The sequence below is a fragment of the Oryx dammah genome, unplaced genomic scaffold (genome assembly GCF_014754425.2).
Source record: "Oryx dammah isolate SB20612 unplaced genomic scaffold, SCBI_Odam_1.1 HiC_scaffold_13, whole genome shotgun sequence".
In the NCBI taxonomy this organism is placed as follows: domain Eukaryota; kingdom Metazoa; phylum Chordata; class Mammalia; order Artiodactyla; family Bovidae; genus Oryx; species Oryx dammah.
The window spans coordinates 28,807,640-28,834,259 of record NW_024070197.1 but is presented as its reverse complement, the minus strand read 5'-3'; the positions used below and the strand labels follow the sequence as shown (position 1 = coordinate 28,834,259).

General features: G+C 46.4%; 1 protein-coding gene across 1 annotated transcript in view; it reads left to right on the top strand.

The window, feature by feature from the left end:
* Nucleotides 1-3,764: 3,764 nt before the first annotated feature.
* The window catches only part of CDH3 (cadherin 3), a 48,990-nt gene continuing 26,134 nt past the window's right edge, over nucleotides 3,765-26,620 (top strand). The window contains exons 1-2 of the mRNA XM_040253259.1: nucleotides 3,765-3,916; nucleotides 4,128-4,248. Of these exons, the coding sequence (XP_040109193.1) occupies nucleotides 3,857-3,916; nucleotides 4,128-4,248 (181 nt within the window). The 5' untranslated portion in view covers nucleotides 3,765-3,856. The remainder of the gene's footprint in view (nucleotides 3,917-4,127; nucleotides 4,249-26,620) is intronic.

Below are 26,620 nucleotides of genomic sequence, written 5' to 3'. Positions count from 1 at the left end.
GTCCCAGTAATTCAATTTTTAATTTTTTTAGTAACTGCTTTACTATTTTTCATGGTGGTTCTACCATTTTGCATTCCTACAACAGTGCACAAGTGTTTCGGTTTCTTCACTTCTTCACCAGTACTTTTTATTTTGTTTTCTTCTTTTTCTTTTTTTAAAAGACAGTACACAACAAAATTCTGTAAAGCAATTATCCTTCAATTAAACATTTATTAGTTTTTAAGAATCTGATCATTTTTTACCCTTTCCACAAGGAGCACCCTGAACCAGGACATTTCAGTTTTTGCCTGACTGACTGCAGTGGAATCCCATCTGACCTCACTGCTTCTGCCCTCATGTCCTATAGTCTTTTCAACACCTCTCTTCCACTCACACCCTCCTGGGCCTTCCTCCTTTCCTTCTCAGAGAAAAGCTAAAATTCTTACAACAGCCTAAGAGGCTCTACAAGATTTGCTCCTCACCCTCCTGAATCTGACTCATTTCCTACTAGCTCACTCCATTCCAGCCACACTGGTTTTTTTTTTTTTTTTACCCTGTCCAAAGTAATCTCCTGCCTCAGGTCCTTTCACCTTATTTTCTCTGCTTGGAAATACTACTAAGCAATATCTGGGCACTTGCTCTGTGCCAAGAGCTGAATTTAGCGTTTTAAAAATATTAATTAATTCTCATCTGTATGTATTAATTCGTTCAATCCTCGTACTTCAGCTATCCTAGTATAATTTGCTCCCCACTGCCTTAAAGTTTGTATTCCTCAAGGAGGACTCTGGGCTTTCCCCATTGCTTATCAGCCCCTTCTCCATTTTCTGCCTTTCTCTTGCTTTCTTGCCCTCAGGCTTCTGCGTGGGTTTGGTCCATGGGAGGCAATGCCAGAAGATGAAAGGTGAAAGGAGAGAGACTTTGGGTTGTTTCCCCCACCACACACACATCCTCCCTGCTGTGCTCTGAGCAAGTGTCCTGTCCCTGCCAGCCCGCAGCTCCATGTGCGAGGGGTGGTCCTCTGTACTCCAGCTCCCCCTGCCCCAACCCCCGACTCCCAGTGACAGCATTTCCTCACTTTGCCATCCAGCCCTCCAAGTTGTAGCTGCCTTTCTGCTGCTGCTACCTCTGGACCTCCAGCACCCCTGAACCCTGCCCATTCCTCTAGTCCCTTCACTAAGCCTTCAATCAACATGTAGCTGGATTCTGTCTCCCGCTAGATCCTGACCTAAAACCACCTTCCGGATCACATCCTTCATAGTTTTCAACTCTGCCTTCTGTCCCGTGAATTGGCACTTCGCATTCTGTTCTTTACTGCATAGCACATATTGACTAACATGCTATATATTTACTTATTTTCCTCTCTATATTTATACTTATTTTCCTATATAAGTATATAAATATATATATATATGTATTTACTTATTTTCCTCACAATCTGGAATGGAAGCTCCAAGGTTGCAGGTGTGTTTGTTTCATTCAGTGTTGCATCTCCAGTGCTTGGCCCACAGCAGGCCATCAGCAAGTATCTCCTAATTGAACGAATGAACGAACGGACGACTAGGGGAGCTATAGGGAAGCCAGCAGTGTGGTCCATGGTGCAGGCAGAAGAGCTGACTCTCAGCTTCCTCGCTCCCCCCCTTTCCCCCCACCCGGAATGCTGAGTGCTCTGGAAGGAGACGGAAATGAGCGCGCTCAACAGCCCTCCAGTCGGATGTTTACTTAATTAGGGCCTGTATCCCGACGCTCGTTCGTGTTTAACTGTCCGCCTAATGGCTTCATCTGGTTCCAGGCGGGCGCGAGGGAACCTGCGAGGCGAGGGTAGGCGAGGCCCCCCGGGTACGGTCTCGGGCGGCGCCGCCTGGAAAAGCCTCTGCTCGGGTATCTAACCTCCCCTCGGGCACGGAAAGCGACCCCTACGGGAGAGAGAGGCACGAGACAAGGGGGGCTGGTGCTCAGCAAATGGATTTGGGTTTTAGCCGCGTGTGGTCCCTCCCCAACCACCAGCTGCCGGGACCACAGGCTGGATAACCGAGTGCTCCCCTGATACCAGATGCAATGGCTCGCTTTACCGTCAGTCGTGAACTTGAAGGATTACAGCGTTTCTTATTCTCTTAGTTTGGGGAACTTGAGGGTACTACAGAGATAAACGGCTCGTGAGGCAAAGGAAGGGGACCAGTGAGCTGCATCCTAAAGCTATAATATCAGGCAATATTTGGGCACTTGCTCTATGCCAAGTGCTGAGCTTAGCATTTTAAACGTGTTAATTAACTTAATCCTCTTCTATTTGCATTAATTCATTCAATCCTAGTACTTTAGAGAGCAGTTAGCACAATAGCCCCACTAGAGGCATGCAAAACTGAGGCTCATAGGTGTTATTTCACTACCCTGAGGCCACTGCGCTAGTAAGTGGAGTCCCGGCTTAAGCGCAGACGGTGCGCCCCCAGAGCCAAAGATCGTTTTGAAAGAGAACTCCCACCGTCACAGCGCAAACCGACCTCCTCTTCGCTGCAGGCTTGGTGGTAAAGACAGGCAGGTTTCCAGGTTAGCCTTTGAGGGCCAGAAAAAAATAAAAATCTATACTTAGAGACTCCAGTCTCTCTTCCTCAAACCTCTGAATGTGAGATGGGGAGAAGAGAGAAAAGGGATGAGGAGTCAGCCTGAAATTCTCAAGACAGCTAAGGAAAGTGGGAAGGCCTCTGGGAACAAGAGGCTGGGACTGGCCGGGAAAGCTCAGCTCGGTGCGGAGACGGCGTGCACTGTGGAGCGACTGAGTCAGGACCGTTTCAGGGCCTATGGCCCATTTGGCGTGTCGCCAGGGGGAGGGCACTTTGGTTGTGCAGTAGAGAGACGAATCCCGCCCAGCTCCGCCGTCTGCTCCCGGGAAGGATGCAGAAGAGCTGTTTTGAAGGGAGGTTCACGGAAAGGCTGCTCCACGCAGCCAACACTTTTGACTTAGATTATACTCAATACTGCGGACCAATAAAAACAGTCGCGATTTTTTAAATGCCTTTATTTGCGTTTTCACAAGTTGAGAAATTGTTAATTATGTATCTGACGTGGGGGGGTGGGGAGGTTGCCTGAGATGATGGGGTTAACAACCACCTCTGCCTCGCACCTTTTGGTGGTCACCACGGCTTCGAACTCTGGAATCTTCTCTCCCAGCCTCCATTTGTTCGGTTGTGCCAGGGAAGTAATGAGTCTTCCGTGATTTGTAGCAGATTTTGTAACGCGGTCCCTGGTGACCTCACTGCCAGTTTTAAACCCTGGAGACCCGGGAGCAGGCTGACGTGGGAGGTTGGAAAGAGGCAGGAGGTACCACCTCCCGCGCGCCCCGGCGGGCGGACACACCCGGTTTCCATCAAAGCTTTGGGTAACAGAGCGCCTCAGGGAAGCATGAACGCGGCGCCTCTGTTTCCAGTCGGGTTCAGATGCATCTCCACTTCTTTTTCCCACTCTAGCCGCAAGGCACAGAAACCTTTTTCTTCGCATGCTGAGAGGGCTGAGGAGGGGGTGGGTTGGGGTTTTTCCCCTCTCGAACTCAGAAGCTGCAAGACAGGGCCTGGGTCCCTGCCGGGGGAGGAATTCCAGAAAAGCCAAGAGAACGCAGGAGGAAACGGGAAAAGACTCTGTGTGTGTGTGTGTGTGTGTGTGTGTGTGCAAGAGGTGGGGGTGTGGGGGTCTTGGGTGCCTCCACCGCGCCAACCACGGCCCCACCTGCGAGAGGGCGGGATCTTTCGGCGCTGGACCAATCAGCACCTACCTGCGCTCACCTGGCCCCCTCCCTCCGGCTCCCGCGGGCCGAGGTTCTCGAAGGCTCACGTTGAGTTTAGCGGAGCACTAGCCCGCTGTTGCGGCAGCTTTTCACCCCTCTCCAGCCATGGGGCTCCGTGGTGGGCCTCTCGCCTCCCTCCTCCTCCGCCTCTTTCTCCTGCTCCAGGTACTCCATTGCCTTGCCCTGACCCCGGCCGGAACGCTCCTCAGAGGGCTGGCGGGCGGGGTCCGCACGCGGCGGTGGCGTCGGGGAGAGCGCGGGGCAGGGCTCCGTGGGGCCAGGGTTGTCCGGGACGGCCTGTGAGGACTCCCCGGGATGGGTTTGCAGGGCCGGGCACGCCTATGACCCAGCCTCCCTCTTTTCCTCCTTCCCTCAGGCGCAGGTTTACTGGCCGCCGCGCGCGGCCTCGGAACCGTGCCGGGCAGGCTTCGGGGAAGCTGAAGTGACCTTGGAGGCGCGAGGCGCGGAGCTGGAGCCGGGCCAGGCGCTGGGAAAAGGTAAGGGCCCCCCACCCCCGGGCCCGCCTGTGGAACTGCGGAGCGGGGGCCGCAACGTGGGGCGTCCAGGCTGCCGCGGGAACTCCTGGCGCCGCCTCAGGTGTGGGGGAGGCGCAGACAGCATCCCGGGGACTTGAAGAGGGGTGGGCTGCCGAAGGGAAAGGCTAGAGAGCGTAGAGCCCTCTGACGTCCAGCCGCTCCATGTCCCTCTGCGGCGGCTTACCTTGCCCCCTTCCTTCAGGGTGCGGGGCGGCTGGGTTACGCTCCCCGCCCGGACGTGGGAAGCTCTCCCCTGCTGGCCCCAGTGGAGGAATGCGCCGTCCACATTCCTCCCCATCCCCCGCGCAGGTGTGGGGATGAGCCGTGCCCCGGGCAGCCCCCTTCGCCCCTCTAGGGCCCCCTTTGTGTACCGTGCTTTGTGTCTCCGACAGACAGACCCGGTCTGTTTCTCTTCTTCGCGCTCCCTCCCCCCGCCCCCCCTTCTCCCCCGGCGGCTGGAATGCACTCTTAACCCTGCCCTTCCCGGAGGGCCTGAGCCCCTGCAGCCTGCCTGGAAACTGGGCCTGGCACACCTGAACTGGGGCCATTACACCCTGGAGACACCCTGGACCCCCAAAGTCTCGGGACTGGAATGTTAGGGTACTTAAGGGAGTGGAGATCCAGAAGCCGGAAAGTCTCCATCTGTAGGCGGATGGGGAATCAAAGCTCATTTTTGATCTCACAATTACTTGCCCCCCAGCCACCAAACTTGAGGTGGAGGAGGAGTACTTTGATGAACAGAACCACTGTGTTATGAGACTCTGGCAGCTGAGGGGCAGATGGTGGCCTCTTTCCCTCCATCCAAGACAGTGGGGGCTCCTCCAACCGCTCAAACCCAACTTCTTAAACAAGTGTATCCCAGGATCCTTGGTGGGGTCCAGAGGATCCTAAACCTGTGAAGTTAAGAGTTTCTGTGTGGATTTTTCTGGGTAGGGGATCTACAGTTAAAAATTTCAAAGCAATTTAAAAACCTGTGCCACCTAGCATTTTTCTGATTCCCACATCAGCCTACCCTTCACCCCAGGTACGGATTCCCAGAGCTTGAATGTGGGGATGGCTGGGGGATAGAAAGACTCGCCTTTGTCTCTTCAAAAGAGGATTGGGTGCCTACAGTCTGTGGAAGCCTTTTTTCCTTCTTTTCCCCCCCAAATAACTCTGCAGATTGACAAAACAATTAACACCCAAGCTAGGCCAAGCTCCTTAAACTCTTGGCTGCAGGGAGCTGAGAAGCATTAAGAGGCCATGCCTCATAAACTTTAAATTCTTGCACATGGGTTTATTACTGACTGGCTAACAAACTGCAGCTCAGCCAACCTGTAAAAATGTTAACTTGGGCAGGGCCCCAAATCCAATTCCGGCTCCCTGAGGAAGCTTTATTGCTAACCAGACTTCTGCCAAATCTGTACCCGCTCCCCCTCATTGTCAAGTTCTCCAGCTACACTCTGGGAGAGCAGGCTATGGCTTTGACTGTAGTCTGCACCTTATCTTTCTTAAGGAAGAAATATCAGATTAACTCACTTCACTAAGCTTGAGATTGTTGTGGAGAAGTGGTGATCAGGTTTTTGATTTCATGGTCTGGTTGCCAAGTGCTTGCTTCTCAGTGATGTCAGTCATGTTAAACCTTCTGAGAAAATTCCGCTTTCTCAGATGTCTGGTTTATGGTTGTAAAAATGGTGGGTTCAGGCCAGGAGCACACCTGGGTTATAAAACAAAAGGTGGGTTAATGTGCTTGGCTAACCTTGAGCAGAGCTCCCTGCAACTTGCCGAGTTCTTAGAGGAGTCTTTCCATGAAATGGGATGCTGCCTTCTTTTTAAGTAAAAGCAAATTTCTGGGCCCAGTTTGTCCAATAAATTGGGACTGCAGCAAAAAATAGTGGTATTTCTCCTCTTAGTCCTCAACAGCTGATATCTTTTCTACCTCCCTTCCTCCATACCAGCTCCCTATCCTCAATATGTGGGAGCCCCAGCCTAGCTCCAGCCATGTTTAAAGGGTGGTCCTGAGGGTACATACAAACTCTCAAGTTTGGCCAAGCAGATAACAGTTTCCCTATAGCCAAGGAACAATTGCCCCTGTTGTTTGCCCCCGGGTTATGAACTTCACAGGTGTCTATGAAGTTGAGCTCAAAGACATTATCTGATATAATTAATACCTTGTTTGTATGTGCACTTTTCCTCTTCAAAGCATTTGCACAACTCTGAGCTTGCTTTATCCTCCTGACATTCTCTTGAAGCTGGTGAGGTACATTTAAACAACTTGAGCTCTTAATCCCAGAGCTGGGACTTCAGAAACTGTATCTCAATCCTGCTGGAGATTTTAGAGGTGGAGAAACATAGGAACAGCTTAATGGATTCAATTCCCTAGGCTAAACTCATGAGCTTCCTTGAGGGTCACAGATATGACTTTCACTTCTAGGTCTATGCCAAGGACTTGGTACTTATAGGTCCCAGGAGGTATTTGCAAAAGTTATGACAATCTTCTGAAGTTCTGCCCATTTTACAGATAAAAACCTCAGTGGTTGTGACTTCACCAAAGTCATCTCTGCAGTGACTCAATGGGTCTTGAATGGAGGTTTCTGACTCCCAAGTTTCCTGGAATTTTTTTTTTTTTTAACCACCGGAAAGTGGGAGGTGGATGAAATGAAGAAGTGCAATGTTGGAACACCAAATCCCACCAACAGTAGCCTTCTACCTCAAGAAGACTTAATCATTTATTCCTTTTCATCATAGTTTTCCAGAGACACACCTGCAGAGGAAACCAGCTTGAATGCAGTCTCTTAAGTGTCCTAATGATGGGGGCTTGGGTCATATGAAGCCAGGCTTACAGAGACCAAGAGTGAGAGGTTAATCTGGAAGGAAGTAGAGCAGGAATATTCCCCTGCCCCATCCCCACAGTCTGGAGTCTGCCTTCCTTCGAGTGTGGTCTAAAAGTAAAGACAAAGGTGATGTGGGAAGAAGGAGGTTGTGTGGTATTGGTGCAGTGATTAAAAGTGAGTGACTTCAAGTGGTCTATACATCCTTCTTGGTGAATGGTTGAGAGAAGCAGCTTAATTACAGTAAACGACATCCAGTACTTCATTATGGCCCCTGCACAAGTTCAACTCACCCTTAGTCAGCGTTGGGTAAGATTAGAGCTAACCCTCATTACCTCTGGTAGGAAACTTCAAAGTTCAGTAATAAATCTAACTGAGCAAGAGTTGACTTCAAGATGGTTTTGCTTATTTCAACTTGTATAAAAATCGCCTTTTGTTTTGGAGCTGCCATTATGGGCTAGGCCCTCTATTTACATGTTATTTTTTCAGTAAACATGTATATAACAGCTTCGTGTATCAGGCACTACTCTTGAACTATGGCTAAAAAAATGAACAAAACTAAGACCCTGCCATGGAGGAGCTGACTGTCTTAGATTAGTTATTTTTTTATGCTTATAAGTACCTTACCATAACGGTGGTGATATCTCCTCCTCAGCTGTAAAATGAGGGTAAGAAACTTGGCAAGAGGTCTCCAGGGAAGTCAGCAGTAAGGCCAAGGTTTACACCCAAGGGGATTCCATGGTATCCAATAAATCTGCCTCTGTGGAATGAATAGGTGGGAACTGGGGCTTCTAGCCCACCTAGCTTGCCTTCCTGGCTCAGCAGCCAAGTAGGGTTGGTTGTCAAAGCCTGACGTTCATCACCGTTAGCTGGTGCCTGGGGAGCAGGTCTCAAACCTCTAGTCTCCCTTCCCACCTCTTCACACAGCACTCTGTTCCTAGGTTACCTGTGCAGGGTGCCCTCACCTCCCTGCTGCGTGAGGAAGGCATGGCCTACCACAGGCTTGAGTTTCTAGGAAACCACAGCTCTGCAGAGTGTTTGGAGGATGATGGAGGAGGAGGAGGAAGAGAAGGGCCTCTTTCCCCAAAGCAGTAGAGTCCTCTGTCCTGAGGCTGAACCATCATCATTCAAAGAACCACTGTAACTGAACATCACACTTAAAACACCCATGTCCCTATAGCACACACATTAAGAAACAGCATTATCAGCACCTCAGATGCCACTTCCCTCCCCATCTCTACCCTTCCCAAGAAAACCACTATCAGGACTTCAAATACCATGGATTGATTCGCCTATATTTGAACTGAATATCTTCTTGGATCTGGCTTCTTTCATTGCACATTCGGGATTCTCGCGTAGTTCTGGATGTGGTTGTGGTAGACTGTCATTCCTCCATAGTATTCATCATGGGACCATCCACACTCCTGCTGTTGATGGACATCTGAGATGTTTCCTTTTTTTTTTTTTTGGCTATTACAGCTAGTGCTGCACGAACCCCATTGTTCAAGTGAAACTGTTGGTTAGGTACATACCTGGGAGCTTAATTGCCAGGTTGACTGAGGATTACCTGGGATCTCAGCACAGTGGCCAAGTACTGAGATGTCAGCTTTTCTGTGTCTTGAAGTTGCTGAGCCTCTTCTGGATTTTATCTACCATCCCCTTCTCCCAACAGTCTCCTTCCCAGACCCATCCCCTCTGGGTTCCTGCTTCCCACCTGGCCCTGTGCTAAGAGGCAGCAGTTCTTTATTAAATACTGATCACAGCCTTTGTATTGAGGGAGAAATCCTTTCCTTTATTTGTCCTTAAGCTCATGCTTGTCATGCTCCCTCAAAGTAGAAGGGGAATCTGGAAATGGCCCTGAATTTCTGAGGTGAGAACATTTTCCTGGGTGGAGATGTCTGTCCTGACTAGCGTGTGGGTGGGTGGCAGCCTTCTTATGTGGCCAAGGTGGTCGAGTCCAGCTCCTCCCTCGTCACTGAGGCAGTGAGGTGTCTGAGACTCAAGGCCAAGCTGACTGGTTGTTGTGCCGCCAGCAAACGCCTGAGTACCTACTGGGTGCTCAGATTTCACAGGCAAGCAAGGCCCATAGCTCCTTCACCTCAGTGAGCTCCCTAACTGCAGGAGGAAGCAGATCAGTCACCAGGCAATTTTAATAGTGAATCCTTCATTCAGCAAATATCTATTGAGCACCTACCGAGTGTGAAGCTCTAGTCTAGGTGCCAGGTATACGTTAGTGGCTTTGTAGACCCTTCCACCTACTAGTGGGGGAGATGGACAAAATAAGTTTTTTATGTATATATGTAATCAAGGGAGAAAAATATAGAGTCACATATGAAAGACTGCTGATGTGCTCCTGGAGGTGGAGGGCACCTGGAGGAAGTGATGTCCAAGGCAGAGGCTGGGGAAGGGGTTTGGACATGAGGGGTGGCAGGGAGTGTTCCTGCCAAGGGAACAGCATAAGGGGTCCAGGAACTTAAACATGTTTAGTCTGGCAGGACCATGGAGTGTAAGGTGTGGAGAACAAAAGCGAAGTAGGAGGGTCCAGTCCAGCCCAGAACTTCATCCCCCATGGGAGAGGCAGCATGGTGTTTGGGAAAGGGCAGGAGATGTGGCTGGAGTTCCAGGTGTGCCCTCATGGAGGCCAGTGTCTCGTAAGTCTCCTCTGGATCCAGGACCCTGGGCCCACCTCCACCATCCCTTCTCGACTCCCGACTTTTCCCAGACCCGAAGATGTGGTCAGCCTCAGCTGAATTTTCCCCTTTGTTTCATTTAGTTAGCTGGCATTACCAGGCAGCACGGCTGGCACGGAAGGGCTTTCAAGCAAAACAAATCAGAAAAAAAAAAAAAAACCCTAAATACCATTTACTGGAGCGCTTACTGAGTTCCAGAAACTACACTCCATACTTTATGTAATAAGCCCCTTAATCCTCCTGAAAGCCCCATGAGGGGAGCGGAATTGGCCCCATTTCACTGGATAGGAAATCTAGGCTTGTGACTTTGTAACTCCTCCAAGGTCACCCAGCCAGTAGATTGTGGAGTCAGAACTTGAAGCAGGCTGGACTCATGTGAGGTACTTGGGAGTCAGGGTTGTGAGTCCTCTGGCCTTAGCCACACTGGGGAAGATTGGAAATGGTTAACATCTGACCTGAGACCTCTGAATTCCTGTTCCCTCCACAGGCAGGCCTCTGTTAATCACCAGGATCTGGAGTGGTGGGGGAGGGGCTGCGGAGAGGACAGTTCCATCCAGGCCCCCAGCCTCCCTTTTCAGATGTGGGGGAATAGGGAGCGCCCAGATACCAGGCCCCACAGCGGACAGTGCTCTCACTGTCAGTTCTGGTGGTTCATCTCCTCCCTCTCCTCACCCCCATATTCACCTGCTCCCAACATCAAGGACCTCCCCCAGCCCTGCTCTGAGTGGGGGAGCTTGATATCCAGCACCCATCCTACTCTCCCAGCCAAATTTGGGCACCCATGCGGTTGTGGGTCTCCTAGAACATCAGTAGCCTGAAAATTCCTCAGACTGACCAAAATTCCTCCAGGCTGCGGCTGCCAGGGTCCTGCTGAACTTCAGGATCCTGGGGTCCTGCTGTTTGCTCAGTGAACCAAAACACCTTCTCCTGGGGAGGAGAGCCTTCCCTTTACCCTTTACCCCTTTACCCCATCTTTGAGCTCACAGCTGAGGGCTCAGAGCCAGGGCCACACAGCTAGGAGGCAGGAGGGCTGGGTGCTGCTTCCCGCTCTCAGAGCCTCTGTGGGCCACACAGAACCCTAGGAGGAGGAGAGAGCGGCCCTCCCTCCGGACTCTGACTGTCCCAGGGGCTAGATTGAAAATGGAGCCAGGGAGGCATGAAACCAGGCTTTCTTCTTCCTCCTCAGTCTCAGTAACCACACTCTTCTTTGCTTGAGAGCACATGGGATCAGCTTGAAACTGCGTCTCCCTTAGCAAGAAGGCTCAAACCTGTGCTGGAGACTAGAGACAGGTTGATCTTGCCCAGCAGGGAGGTCAGACCTCAGGGTCTCTCAGGGTCTCACGTTAACTCTGCTTCCCCTGGAATTAATTATATGCCTGTGGGTTTTTCTGAGAAGATTCCTCCCCCAAGTTTGGAAACTAGTATATTCCCCACTGGAATGGTTTTCCACCCTCTCCAATTCAGGTCTGTTCAGAAGTTGTTCAAGCTCTTGTCAAAGGACACGCCCGATGGCGTCCGTCTGGGTGCAGGCAAGGGAGACTGGGCTTCTGGGCCTCAGGCAGGTGCTCTGGTCCCAGCTCCTCGGCCTTGAGGCCCTAACTCCCCTGTGTGGGAAGCACCTCCATGGCTAGCCCTGGACGTGGTTGGTCAGATAGAGGGCAGGGCCGGAGGACTCAGCTACCATCCTGGGTGTCTTGCTTAAGGCTGCCTGCCTCCTCCCAACGAGCCCCATCTTGTTGTAGCTTCGGGCAGAGAGAGAAGACAGCTACTTGTGGGCTCCCGGCACACAAGCCAGAACAAGATGCCAGGCCCACACCCTGCCCTCACCCCAGAGTCAGCTTCAGCCGGGGCTTCCCACCAGGGCTTCAAGACCTACTATTTTCTGGTCTTTTATGGTCTTTTTCCACTTCCAGAAGGCTCCTGCATTCTCCAACTGGAACCTAACTGGTTTTGAGTCAGTAGTTTGCAAGCTTGGCTGACTGTCAGAATTGCCTAGGGAGCTTTCTATTTCTGTCACACCTCCTTTCATATACAGTATTTTATAGCTTATGTAGCTGGGATTTCACATTAATATTTGTTCACTGTAAAGACAGTGTTTTTCAATAAAATAATAGCATGGACTATGTGACAGGTACAGCTTCTTAGCATTTTACATGTATTACCTTGTTTAATCACCATATCGTGCCTTGAAGTAGGTACTGTTACCACCCCATTTTACAGATGAGGCCTCTGAGGCCAGAGAGGTTAAATAACTTGCCCAGGATTGTGAAAATAGCAGACAGCAGAATTTGAATTCAAATCTAAGCTGCCTGAACTTTATTTATTTATTTCTTTTGAAGCAAGGAATACAACTTTATTTGGAAAGCTAGGTGTCCTAGAAGATGGCAGGCTAGTGCCCCCGCATATCATCTTATCTAGGTCTGAATGCCAGTTTCCTTTATAGACAGAAGAGTAGGAGGTGAGGAAAGTGAAAGTGACGTTGCTCAGTCCTGTCTGACTCTTTGCGACCCCATGAACCATATCCCACCAGGCTCCTCTGTCCATGGGATTTTCCAGGCAAGGGTACTGGAGTGGGCTGCCATTTCCTTCTCCATAAGCTGCCTGAACTTTAACCATTGAGCTCCACTGCATCTCAACAGAAGCAAATAAAAAATAAACACGTGAAAGTGCTTCTCTTCCTCAGTTCTGCTCCTGTAGGATAAGCACAGTTAATAGTTGAACATGAATCCTTGTAGACCTTTTTCTTGACAACGAAATTAGGTGTGCACACAGGAATTTTTATAACAAGGATTGGACCTATATCACACTTACAGTCATCCTACAACTTACTTTTTCTTTTTTTTTTAACTTACTGACTTTTTTAACTTACTGACACATCTTTCCAGACTGGTAAATACACTTCTATCTTGCTTTTGACAGCTCCATAGTCTTTCTACCTGCCAGATATACCATGATTTATTTAGCTAACCCCCTATTTTTATCTTCTGCAGACGTGGAAGTAGGGGGGAGTTACCGTAAAAATTGTGAGGTGTTTGGATTTTTAGAAATCTAACTCTCAGGAATCACCTTATTAGGAAAGACTGCTGCAGAAAGACGATTGGATAAATTGTTCCTCTTGACCCCATTCAGATAAATTAAACTTTTATGTTTGAATAATACCTTCAAGACAGACTTTGCAGTAAGCCTAGTAAAGTTACTATAAACATTTAAAAATCATGAGTTTTCACACTAACCATTGTTTTAAGATTTAATTATCTGAATGTTTCAAAAGCATTTGAAATAAAGAATTCTAAAAATTTATATTGGAGAACTCAGATGTGAACTATCAAATGTATTAGCACTTGTATTATTTTCCTTGGATGTTAAAAGCTTGAGAGTGTGATATTTATCAAAGTGAAATGCACTTTTTCTCAAGTTTCTCTTTAGTTTTCAAAATCTAGTTAGCAAACATTTTGATGAATAAAACTTGATTTCCATTCCTAAAGAAAATACTTATTTCTGACCTTATTTTCTAAGAGGCGCTTATGGATTTTTTTCTTTAAACCCAATATCACTGCAATGAACAGTCTTGTGTAGGGTGACTGCACTGATGTTAAACATTTACCCTTGAAAACCTCAAATAATTCATAACTCCCATGATTCAAGACATGTCCTCTTATGAACATATGTGAAGTGTACATGTGTGGAATAAGGGAATTTATTTCAGTTCAGTCGCTCAGTCATGTCCAACTCTTTGCGACCCCAAGAACTGCAGCACACCAGGACTCCTGGCAATCACCAGCTCCCAGAGCCCACCCAAACTCATGTCCATTGAGTCAGTGATGCCATCCAACTATCTCATCCTCTGTTGTCCCCTTCTCCTCCTGCTCTCAATCTTTCCCAGCATCAGGGTCTTTTCCAATGAGTCAACTCTTCTCATCAGGTGGCCAAAGTATTGGAGTTTCAGCTTCAGCATCAGTCTTTCCAATGAACACCCAGGACTGATCTCCTTTAGGATGGACTGGTTGGATCTCCTTACAGTCCAAGGGACTCTCAAGGGTCTTCTCCAACACCACAGTTCAAAAGCATCCATTCTTCGGCACTCAGCTTTCTTTATAGTCCAACTCTCACATCCATATGTGACTACTGGAAAAACCATAGCCTTGACTAGACGGACCTTTGTTGGCAAAGTAATGTCTTTGCTTTTTAATATGCTATCTAGGTTGGTCATAACCCTCCTCCCAAGAAGTAAGCGTCTTTTAATTTCATGGCTGCAGTCACAATCTGCAGTGATTTTGGAGCCCCCCAAAATAAAGTCTGACACTGTTTCCCCATCTATTTGCCATGAAGTGATAGGACCAGATGTCATGATCTTAGTTTTCTGAATGTTGAGCTTTAATGTTAAGTTTTAAGCCAACTTTTTCACTCTCCTCTTTCATCAAGAGACTTTTTAGTTCCTCTTCACTTTCTCCCATAAGGGTGGTGTCATCTGCATATCTGAGGTTATTGATATTTCTCCTGGCAATCTTGATTCCAGCTTGCGCTTCTTCCAGCCCAGCGTTTCTCGTGATGTACTCTGCATAGAAGTTAAATAAGCAGGGAGACAATGTACAGCCTTGATGTACTACTTTTCCTATTTGGAACCAGTCTGTTGTTCCATGTCCAGTTCTAACTGTTGCTTCCTGACCTGCATACAGATTTCTCAAGAGGCAGGTTAGGTGGTCTGGTATTCCCATCTCTTTCAGAATTTTCCACAATTTATTGTGATCCACACAGTCAAAAGCTTTGGCATAGTCAATAAAGCAGAAATGGATGTTTTTCTGGAACTCTCTTGCTTTTTCCATGATCCAGCAGATGTTGGCAATTTGATCTCTGGTTCCTCTGCTTTTTCTAAAACCATCAGATGCTTATAATTCACTAGTCTCTCTTGTTTTGAAATTATGTCACTTTTTACATTTTTCTTAATTTGGGAGATTTTAATTTCTTCAAACTTTGCACGCAAAGTGAGACTTTAGTATTTCCAGCAACATTTCAAATTTTGACAACTGAAGTCTGCAAAAAAGATAACTGTGTGGAGTTCCAGAGCCACTGTGCCTGTGTTCAGTCTGTCTGCTTACTAGTTGTAGAACCTTGGGTAAATTTGCTTAACTTCTATGCTTCAGTTTCCTCATCTATAAAATAGAGGTAATAATGAGGATCTTATAAGGCTGAGTTAGTGTATAAAAAAGCATGAAATAAATGTTAGGTGTTAGCAGTGGTAATAATAGCCATGTTGCTAGAGCTAGACTAGTTGTTAGACACATATCTTTAGACTGCATTCCTGCAGGCAAAATTGCTGGGTCAAGGGACTTTCATAGTTCATTCAACAATTACTGAATGCCTACTTTGTGTCAAGCACTGTGCTAGGTGTTGAGATCTAGTAGTAAGCAGATTCTAACTGTCTTTGCCTTTGTGTATTATACAGACTAGTTAAGGGAGATAGGCAATAGAAGTAAACATGTAATTACAAGTTGTAATGAAACCTGTGGAAGAGAGTTACATGGGCTTCCCAGGTGGCTCTAGTGGTGAAGAATGTTCCTGCCAACGCAGAAGAGGCAAGAGACACAGGTTCTATCCCTGGATCGGGAAGCTCTCCTGGAGTAAGAAATGGCACCCCACTCCAGACTTCTTGCTGGAAAATTCCATGGAGAGGAGTCTGGTGGGCTACAGTCCTTGGAGCTGCAAAGAGTTGGACAAGACTGAGCACAGGAGAGTTTTTAACAGGGGAAACTGACCTACTTTGGGAGGGTTGAGGGAAAGTTTTCCTAAGAAAGTAATTTTTGAATTTGGATCTGGAAGATGTTGGGAGGTAACTGGGTAGCATTGGAATGGGAATGTAGGAGACACTGAAGGAGCAGGTGTGCAGATGCCCTGTCGTAAGGGGTTCTGATGCACTTAAGAGGGCCACTGTGGCTAGACAGTGGAGATAGGCACTGGGCACACTAGAGATTTAGAGATTTGGGGTTTTATCCTAAGAAGAGTGGCACATCACTGATAAGTTTCAAAATAGGAAGTGATCTTATCCTCTCAAATGTATCATCTATAGAATTTTTAAAAGATTCTCATTTATTAAAATGGAAAATTATTCATTTAGGCTAAAAATGATATAGTAAATACTAAGCTGGGGGAAGGAGAGATGGAGAGACGTGAGTCTTGGCGATTGACTGGCAAGGAAAGTCTGAGGGAGAAATGGTCAAAGAAAAGGATGCTAGATAACTGCAGGCTATGCACTATGCTAAATAGTAATTCCTTTAACTGAAATAGGTATTACTGGCATCGTTCCCATCTTATAGATAATGGAAACATATTGCTCAAAGTCTTGTCACTGAAACCAACATTTAAATTCAGTACTCTAGACACAGACCTTGGGCTGCTTCTGAGGCCCAGATTTTGGGTTTGTGTAGCTGAGTACATGCTGTGCCCTTCCCTGGGAGACTGGAAAAGGACCAGATTTAGGCCAAGAGCAAAGAAGATCATGAATTTGCTTTTTGACATAATGATTTTAAGATTATGGATTACGCCTTTAAAGCATCAGCGGGGAGATATTGAAAAGAGGTATATATGTTGGTCAGAAGAAGGATCTGGGCATTTAAAATTTTAATACATACTCTGGAGCGCCTTCAAAAATCCATACCAATTTACCTTACGAGAAATAAAGGTGAGAATCAGGAACTTTAAAAAACCAACAAACTGTCTTCCCTGGATCCACCTCCAGAAACTGATTCAGTAGAAGTGATGGGTGGGCTGGAAGCAGGGAATCTGAATGTTTTTTTTTTTAAAGTTCTCCAGGTGATTGTATCAGTTGTGTTTGGGAACCATTGTTGTGTGATATCATGAAGACCATTGTGAAGAGCTAGGTGTATCTCTTTTAGAGAGAATATAAATGAAACGGACAGATTTGAGAGATGTGAATGGAACTGTGGCTCCTCCCCGCCCCCAACCTCCTTTGGCCCCTTGGCTTGCGAGGATCTTAGTTCCCTGACCAGGGACTGAATTTGGGCCACCAGCAGTGAAAGCGCCAAGTCCTAACCACTGGACTTCCAGGGAATTTTTGAAAGCATGGCATTTTGAATTTAACTTCCAATGCTTGTCTTAATGGCAGTTGATCCATTTTTTTCCCCCTTAATTTTCTGCTTACCTCAGTATTTCAAATGACCTTTACCTTCTTGGGTTTTTTGTTTTGCTTTTAAAATCACTGTCACTAGTTTTGAATACTTAATTGTGCTTTGAAAAGCACAATGCATTTTATTTGGCTCTAATCAGAGCCTGGGTATGTATGTGTATGTGTGTTCTCATTTTAGAGACTAAAAATAATTTGTTGAGTGACCTGCCCAGGCTGCAGGGCCAATGTGCAGCACTTTTGCCCACCAGACCCTTGATTGATATCCCAGAGGTCCCAGGTCAATCTCCAGATCTCTACTCTCATTCTTCAGGTGAGGATCACTGACAGCATGCTAACACTGAGCTTTGAGTCAACTGTCTCTGGAACTCCCAGAGTGCCGTGGAGTACAACTCAGCTTGGGTTTCTCTCTAGAGAGTACAAGGGAGGACCCAGCTCCCATGGGTGAGAAGGACCTGAGTAACATTCTTTAGGTCTTTCCAAAGAGCTTTGTGCAGAGAGGCAAAACTTCTCTAAAAAGAATTGCTTCCTCCTCAACAACATGGTGTTGCCATATAACTTTACTAGGCAGAGGTGGGCAGAATCACATCTCTTTCTGATTGCAAAACATGTTTACTGTGAAAAAAAAACTGGAAGAAGAGCAGAATGGAGGTCTACCACCCATCAAGGACTTTAGTCATTTCAAACGAACATTTTCAATAGATCTTCCACATCCGTTTTCCTAACCAAGTCTTCCTTGAGGATATCTGAGGGAGAGGAGTCCCATTGCTTTATCGCCCCACAGCTAGCCCTCCTGACTTGCTTTCTCAATAATCCAGCTTCATTTTCTACTTATGTGAATCAGAGAAGGGCTTCATAAAGCCATTCCTTGCACCAACAGGCATTTGAGAATGCCTTTCATCAAATGCTTCAGCTCTAGCTCTGTGCTTGACTCTTTAGCATTCCCCACGGGGGTGATCTGGTGGCGATGGGTCATCATGTACAAAGCCAAGGCAGCGGGTCCTCTTGTGCTGCTCTCAGCATTTGGGAATCAAAGTTTGGCTCCTCTGAGAATGCCAAACAGCTATGGCAGGACACTTGGGATGCTTCATCTTCCAGCATATCATGGGATAGCCCCTTGGGCTCCCAGCATGCCTCACAGGCTCCCCATGTCCTACCCCTGCCACCCAGCATGCCTCTTGGCCTCTGCCTATTGGCCTCCTCAGATCAGATTCTGCTCACCCTCCTCCATCTTGAACTTTGGCTTGGAAAGTTGTTGGTTGTGGAGAGAACTAGTCTGCCTTCCTGGCAGCCAAGACTCAGCTCCACCCCCACCATTTTTTTTACAAGTATAAAAATATTAATATTTTATGTTATAATTGTCAGGCTCAGACTATAAGCTATAAATGGCTGTTTTTTTTGACGTGTTTCTTTCCCCTGAGCAGACCACTGTTTTTCATTGATATTTTTTACAACATTGAAGGTTGTAGATAAGACGTTTGAGCTACTGTAGCACACATACTTAAGTATTCTGTTGAAAGTTGTTGTTGAGACTTTTTGAACACTAAACAACAGTCAATGAACATTGGTGCAGCTATGGTTTTGTCACATCTTGGTTGATTTCCTGGCACAGTTCTTTGATCAAAGGATTTCTTTAAGGCTTAATTGCCAAAAAGTTTCTGCCAATTTACATTCCTCTAACCCTCTAACAATATTTAGCAGCATCCATTCCCCAAGTATTTCACAACACTTGTCCTTTTAATTTGTATTTCTTAGTAAGTGAACTATTTTCTATGTATGATTTTACTCAGGAAATGCCAGAATCTTCACCTGAAGGCAGTTCCATACACTTTCCCTCTCACCTTTTTATCCTAATCCCTTAACAAAAGATAGTTATAGCTACAAGGATAAATTTGTTTGCTTTATAAACTAGAGGTGTCTGTGCTCGCTTCGGCAGCACATATACTAAAAAAAAAAAATAAAAAAAAATAAAAAATAAAAAATAAACTAGAGGTGTCCCTAAAGCAAACTAGAATGGAAACATCTTTGACAGTATCTCCCCCATTTTCCAACAAGTTGCCTTTTGGCTGTAACAATTTTAAACTGGTATTATTCTTTCTTTCTCATCAAGATGTCCAAATATCAGTAAGGAAACTGTCCAGGATTGATCATTTGAAGGACATTTACCTCAGAATGATGGGGGGTTTTATTTGCCATAACATCCAATAAGGTTGGACATTGGGACTACATAGAACCTCTATGTCGTGGCTGAGAAGACAAGCTTCTGACTTTCAAGGGTGTGCCCTTGTGAGTTTGGAGGTGTCTACTCAATTCCAACCTAAAAGCAGTCCTGGAATGAGTTCTCAGTCTAGTATCCATTAATTCTTAGAAGTCTATTTAAAAAGCAAAAGCTTTCTTCTTTCAAAGGCTCTAGTACCCCAGGGACTCAACCCTTCCTGACCAGGTTTTACAGTGCTGCCAGCTCAGGATCTGAGGCCATGCGTGGCAGTATGGTCTCTAGAGAGGAGCTTTGAGCACAGGCCAGGGACTCCTGGTTCCACTGAATGTTTCTATCTAGCAGATATACTACAGCTCTAATCTAAAAAAAAAAAAAAAGATTTTTTTTTTCTCTAGAAGTAGCCTCAGGTCACTAACTCCCTTCCTCAGCAGTATTCTAGGAACTGCATGTGTTGTGTGTGTGTTTTTTAAATATTTATTTATTTGGCTGCACCGGCTCTTCATTGCTGCATGTGTACTCTTAGTTGGGGCGTTTTGGATTTAGTTCCCTAACCAATGATCAAACCCAGGCCCCCTGCATTTGGTGCCTGGAGTCTTAACCACTGACCCCCAGGGAGGACCCTGGTACTGTGTATTTAGACTCAGTGCTGAAACCTATCAATTTATATTGGTACAGACGCCTGCCTCTTCATCAGGTTCATAGACTTTATGATTCAGAATCTCTGCGGGAGAAACAGAGTTTAAAGCAGTCAAATGACTTTAAGGTCCTATGTGGGTGTGGAAGTAAGAGCTATGTTTAGGTCTCTTGTGTTTCGGCCTTCCAGTCTAAACTGTTGCCCCACGTGCTCATCAGTGCTCACCAGCTTGTCCAGAAACAGTTTGCCACAAGCCCATTCATGCCTCCATGACTTGGCCAAGATTCGTGGCTTGTGGAGATAGACTTCAATCAGGAACGGGAATCAGCTTACTTCACTAGCTGTTAGAAGGAAGGGGAGAAGGGGGATGAGTGATGATGAGACCTGGTTTCAGATCAATTTCGTTTTGAAACCAGTGATACAAGCCAGCGGTGCCAGGAAGCATCTGGGAGGAAGTTGTAATGATCTGCCCCAGGGCTTATCGCTTACCAGCTTCTGTGTGACTCACGGCTTGCGGAGAACACTGCTCATGTTTCTACAGGTGCCTCAGCAAGTTTCCCTGGGCGGGTCAGCTTGCTTGTGAGACCACCGTCTTCCACGTCTCCCAGTAAACCCTGGAGTACGCCCTACAGAACAGTCCTCTCCAAGTGCAGACTGAACCAGAACCCCGGGGTGCTCTTTGGTCCTGTGTGCCCCTTTCTCCTCTCGATGGTTCAGCCTTCGGGTATAGCTGCATGGCTGTAGCTAACCCTGTGCCTGCTTTGAGAGATGGTTTCTCTATGGTGCAGAGAGAGGCCTCGACTTGGAGTCAGAAACCCTGGTTAGTTGTGAGCGGGCTAAAGGTCCCTTTTATTGAGGGCTGACTCTGGTCCAGACATATTGCTCATTGCTGTGTGAACATTATGCCACTTATTTCTCCCAATAATCTTATGAGCTAGGTATTATTCCCATTTTCCAGATGAGAAAACAGCTTCTGTGTGTTCACACAATATGGATGTGAACCAAGTCTTTGGGCCTCTAAACCCCACATTATTTATTTGTTTATTGGCTGCACTGGGTCTTCAGTGCTGCGCTGACTTTCTCTAGTTGCGGTGCGCAGGCTTCATCGCGGTGGCTCCTCTCGTTGTGGAGCGCAGCCTCTAGGTGTGTGGGCGTGGGCTTCAGTAGCTGTGGCCCATGGGCCTAGTTGGCCTGAGGCAGGTGGGATCTTCCTGGACCAGGGGTTGAACCTCTGTACCCTGCATTGGCAGGCGGATTCTTAACCACTGGGCCACCAGGAAAGTCCCCAGACCCTGTATTCTTTGTTACTCATCTGCCTCTGCCTCTCAGATTTGAAATCTGGTCCTGCCGCTTCCTGGTTGCGGGGCTTCATCTACTTCGCTCTCCTCTCTGAAACTGTTTCCTGAGACATTTCAACCCCAGGGCAGTCTCTCATTTCCTGAGTTGTCAGAATGGGATGGTAACAGCCACCTTGCGGGTTATTTTTTGAGGACTTGGATAGGAAAACACTTGGCTGGGTGTCTCAGGCAGAGTGGGTCTTTGAGACTTGTTCCTGCCTGCCTGACTCCTGCACCTTGATTGTATTCTGCATCCTGCTGAACGTGGGTGAGAGCCGATGGGACCAGGCCCACTGGTGCCGCTGAAATGTGCAGTCTGAGTGGGAGGCACGTACACCTGGAGTACATGACTATTGACGTCTCCTTGATTTTATCTGGAAAGCCCAGATAAAATGCTCGAAATGTTTGGAACCGTAAAGCCACGGGAATGTGCCAGCAAACAGGGTAGTGAAGTGTGCTGTACATTCCTGGGGGGCTGATTTTGCAGGCAACAGGAAGAGGGTTTCTGGGTTTCTGGCAGCTTTTAGAGTTTGGGGAATTAAGGCATCTGAGTAATAGGAGTGTCAGTCCATTAGATCCCTGCTGGATAGGAGAAGATTGGAGAGTTCATTGAGAGTCTTTTACTAAGTGAAAAAGCTGACAGGCTTATCTGGCCAGCCCCTCTGCTAGCTGAGGACCTTCCCTTAGGAAGTGAAAGTGTTAGTTGCTCAGTTGTGTCCAACTCTTTGCGACCCCCATGGACTGTAGCCCGCCAGGCTCCTCTGTCCATAGAATTCTCCAGGCAAGAGTACTGGAGGAGATCTTCCCAACCCAAGGATCAAACCCAGGTCTCCTGCATTGCAGGCAGATTCTTTACTGGCTGAGCCACCAGGAAAGAGGGCTGTTTTAAGAATAGGACAAGTGATGGTTAATTTTTTTTTAATCAGTGTTTGAATAGCTAATACACTCATGTCAGTCAGAATTCGGAGAGGTACACAGTAAAAAGTCTCTTTACTCTTTCTCAGATACTGACCTCTCCACCCATAAACCCAGTTTGTGGAATCACCTTCCAGAAATATTCATTTTAAAATACAGATGTTACCATGGACTATATTGTTCCATTTTAAAAAAAATTAACAATATATCTTAGAGGTCTTTCCATATCAACACACAGGGGCTTCCTTATCTTTTATAGCATTTTTTTAATGGCTGTATAGTGTTCTCTTGTATAGATGGTGAAGTCAAGTGAAGTGAAGTTGCTCAGTCGAGTCGACTCTTTGCGACCCCATAGACTGTAGCCTACCAGGCTCCTCCATCCATGGGATTTTCCAGGCAATAGTACTGGAGTGGGTTGCCACTTCCTTCTCCAGGGGATCTTCCCAACCCAGGGATCGAACCCAGGTCTCCCTCATTGTAGACAGACACTTTACCGTCTGAGCCACCAGGGAAGTCCTTGTATAGGTGGGATCATAACACAAACTTACTCTCTGATTGATGGACATCTAGGTTGTCTAGACTTTAGCTATTACAATCAATGCATTATTGATTAGTTGGTAGATAGCTGTGGAAAGGTGATTTTGGACAGGAGGCAGTATCTTGTAAGAACTTAAAGGTACTTGGAGATACATGTTTGTGTTCCCCAATGCATCCCTAGTATTTAGAAGAATGTTGGGCACTTAAAAGCAGGAGTAAATGCTAAGGAGCAGCAGCTGTGCTTTGCTGGAGCAGCTGTGAAGAGATACCCCACGCCCAAGGTAAGAGAAACCCAAGTAAGATGGTAGGTGTTGTAAGAGGGTATCAGAGGGCAGACACACTGAACCATACTCACAGAAGACTAGTCAATCTAATCACACTAGGACCACAGCCTTGTCTAACTCAATGAAACCAAGCCATGCCTGCGGGGCAACCCAAGATGGGTGGGTCATGGTGGAGAGGTCTGACAGAGCCTGGTCCACTGGAGAAGGGAATGGCAAGCCACTTCAGTATTCTTGCCTTGAGAACCCCATGAACAGTATGAAAAGGCAAAATGATAGGATACCAAAAGAGGAACTCCCCAGGTCAGTAGGTGCCCAATATGCTACTGGAGATCAGTGGAGAAATAACTCCAGAAAGAATGAAGGGATGGAGCCAAAGCAAAAACAATACCCACTTGTGGATGTGACTGGTGATAGAAGCAAGATCCAATGCTGTAAAGAGCAACATTGCATAGGAACCTGGAATGTCAGGTCCATGAATCAAGGCAAATTGGAAGTGGTCAAACAAGAGATGGCAAGGGTGAACGTCGACATTCTAGGAATCAGCAAACTAAAATGGACTGGAATGGGTAAATTTAACTCAGATGACCATTATATCTACTACTGCGGGCAGGAATCCCTCAGAAGAAATGGAGTAGCCATCATGGTCAACAAAAGAGTCCGAAATGCAGTACTTGGATGCAATCTCAAAAATGACAGAATGATCTCTGTTCGTCTCCAAGGCAAACCAATCAATATCACAGTTATCCAAGTCTATGCCCCAACCAGTAACGCTGAAGAAGCTGAAGTTGAACGGTTTTATGAAGACCTACAAGACCTTTTAGAACTAACACCCAAAAAAGATGTCCTTTTCATTATAGGGGACTGGAATGCAAAAGTCGGAAGTCAAGAAACACCTGGAGTAACAGGCAAATTTGGCCTTGGAATGTGGAGTGAAGCAGGGCAAAGACTAATAGAGTTTTGCCAAGAAAATGCACTGATCATAGCAAACACCCTCTTCCAACAACACAAGAGAAGACTCTACACATGGACATCACCAGATGGTCAACACCAAAATCAGATTGATTATATTCTCTGCAGCCAAAGATGGAGAAGCTCTATACAGTCAACAAAAACAAGACCAGGAGCTGACTGTGGCTCAGATCATGAACTCCTTATTACCAAATTCAGACTCAAATTGAAGAAAGTAGGGAAAACCGCTAGACCATTCAGGTATGACCTACATCAAATCCCTTATGATTATACAGTGGAAGTGAGAAATAGATTTAAGGGCCTAGATCTGATAGATAGAGTGCCTGATGAACTATGGAATAAGGTTCATGACATTGTACAGGAGACAGGGATCAAGACCATCCCCATGGAAAAGAAATGCAAAAAAGCAAAATGGCTGTCTGGGGAGGCCTTACAAATAGCTGTGAAAAGAAGAGAGGTGAAAAGCAAAGGAGAAAAGGAAAGATATGCCCATCTGAATGCAGAGTTCCAAAGAATAGCAAGAAGAGATAAGAAAGCCTTCTTCAGCGATCAATGCAAAGAAATAGAGGGAAACAACAGAATGGGAAAGATTAGAGATCTCTTCAAGAAAATTAGAGATACCAAGGGAACATTTCATGCAAAGATGGGCTCGATAAAGGACAGAAATGGTCTGGACCTAACAGAAGCAGAAGATATTAAGAAGAGGTAGCAAGAATACGCGGAAGAACTGTACAAGAAAGATCTTCACGACCCAGATAATCATGATGATGTGATCACTAATCTAGAGCCAGACATCTTGGAATGTGAAGTTAAGTGGGCCTTAGAAAGCATCACTACGAACAAAGCTAGTGGAGGTGATAGAATTCCAGTTGAGCTATTTCAAATCCTGAAAGATGATGCTTTTAAAGTGCTGCACTCAATATGCCAGCAAGTCTGGACAACTCAGCAGTGGCCACAGGACTGGAAAAGGTCAGTTTTCATTCCAATCCCAAAGAAAGGCAATGCCAAAGAATGCTCAAACTACTGCACAATTGCACTCATCTCACACGCTAGTAAAGTAATGCTCAAAATTCTCCAAGCCAGGCTTCAGCAATATGTGAACCGTGAACTCCCTGATGTTCAAGCTGGTTTTAGAAAAGGCAGAGGAATCAGAGATCAAATTGCCAACGTCTGCTGGATCATGGAAAAAGCAAGAGAGTTCCAGAAAAACATCTACTTCTGCTTTATTGACTATGCCAAAGCCTTTGACTGTGTGGATTACAATAAACTGTGGAAAATTCTGAAAGAGATGGGAATACCAGACCACCTAACCTGCCTCTTGAGAAATCTGTATGCAGGTCAGGAAGCAACAGTTAGAACTGGACATGGAACAACAGACTGGTTCCAAATAGGAAAAGGAGTCCGTCAAGGCTGTATATTGTCACTCTGCTTATTTAACTTATATGCAGAGTAGATCATGAGAAATGCTGGACTGGAAGAAGCACAAGCTGGAATCAAGATTGCCAGGAGAAATATCAATAACCTCAGATATGCAGATGACCCCACCTTTATGGCAGAAAGTGAAGAGGAACTCAAAAGCCCCTTGATGAAAATGAAAGAGGAGAGTGAAAAAGTTGGCTTAAAGCTCAACATTCAGAAAAGGAAGATCATGGCATCCGGTCCCATCACTTCATGGGAAATAGATGGGGAAACAGTGGAAACAGTGTCAGACTTTATATTTTGGGGCTCCAAAATCACTGCAGATGGTGGTTGCAGCCTTGAAATTAAAAAATGCTTACTCCTTGGAAGAAAAGTTATGACCAACCTAGACAGCATATTCAAAAACAGAGACATTACTTTGCCGACTAAGGTCCATCTAGTCAAGGCTATGGTTTTTCCATTGGTCATGTATGGATATGAGAGTTGGACTGTGAAGAAGGCTGAGCGCTGAAGAATTGATGCTTTTGAAGTGTGGTGTTGGAGAAGACTCTTGAGAGTCCCTTGGACTACAAGGAGATCCAACCAGTCCATTCTGAAGGAGATCAGCCCTGGGATTTCTTTGGAAGGAATGATGCTAAAGCTGAAACTCCAGTACTTTGGCCACCTCACGTGAAGAGTTGACTCATTGGATAAGACTGATGCTGGGAGGGATTGGGGGCAGGAGAAGGGGACGACCGAGGATGAGATGGCTGGATGGCATCACGGACTCGATGAACGTGAGAGTGAGTGAACTCCGGGAGATGGTGATGGACAGGGAGGCATGGCGTGCTGCCGTTCATGGGGTCGCAGAGTCGGACATGACTGAGTGACTGAACTGAACTGGGCACTTAGGAAACACTCAACTTGTTCTTGAATGAATGCTGTGTTGAAGAACTTGATTTTAGAATATGACCACCCTGGGTTCCAATTCTCCACCACCCCACCCACTGGCGAATTGTACCAATCAATTTTTTAAATTAATTTTTAATTGGGGGATAATTACTTTATAATATTGTGTTGGTTTATGCCATACATCAGCATGAATCAGCCATAGGTATACGTATGTCCCCTCCCTCTTAAATCTCCTTCCCACCTCTCTAATTCCACTCACTAGTTGTACAATGTTGGGCACGCCATCTCACCTCTGAACTCCCATTCTCTCTGGTGGTGTAAGAGTCCGTATAAAGTTCTGAGCTTTACACATTTGTGTTCTGTGGTTTTATCTTACTTGATATTCAAGATGACACTGTGAAGTCAGTCTAATTTTCATCTTCCAAATGAGAAAACCTGAATTCCGAATAAGTTAATTCAAATTCTACATCAACACACTGATGGTTCCAGCT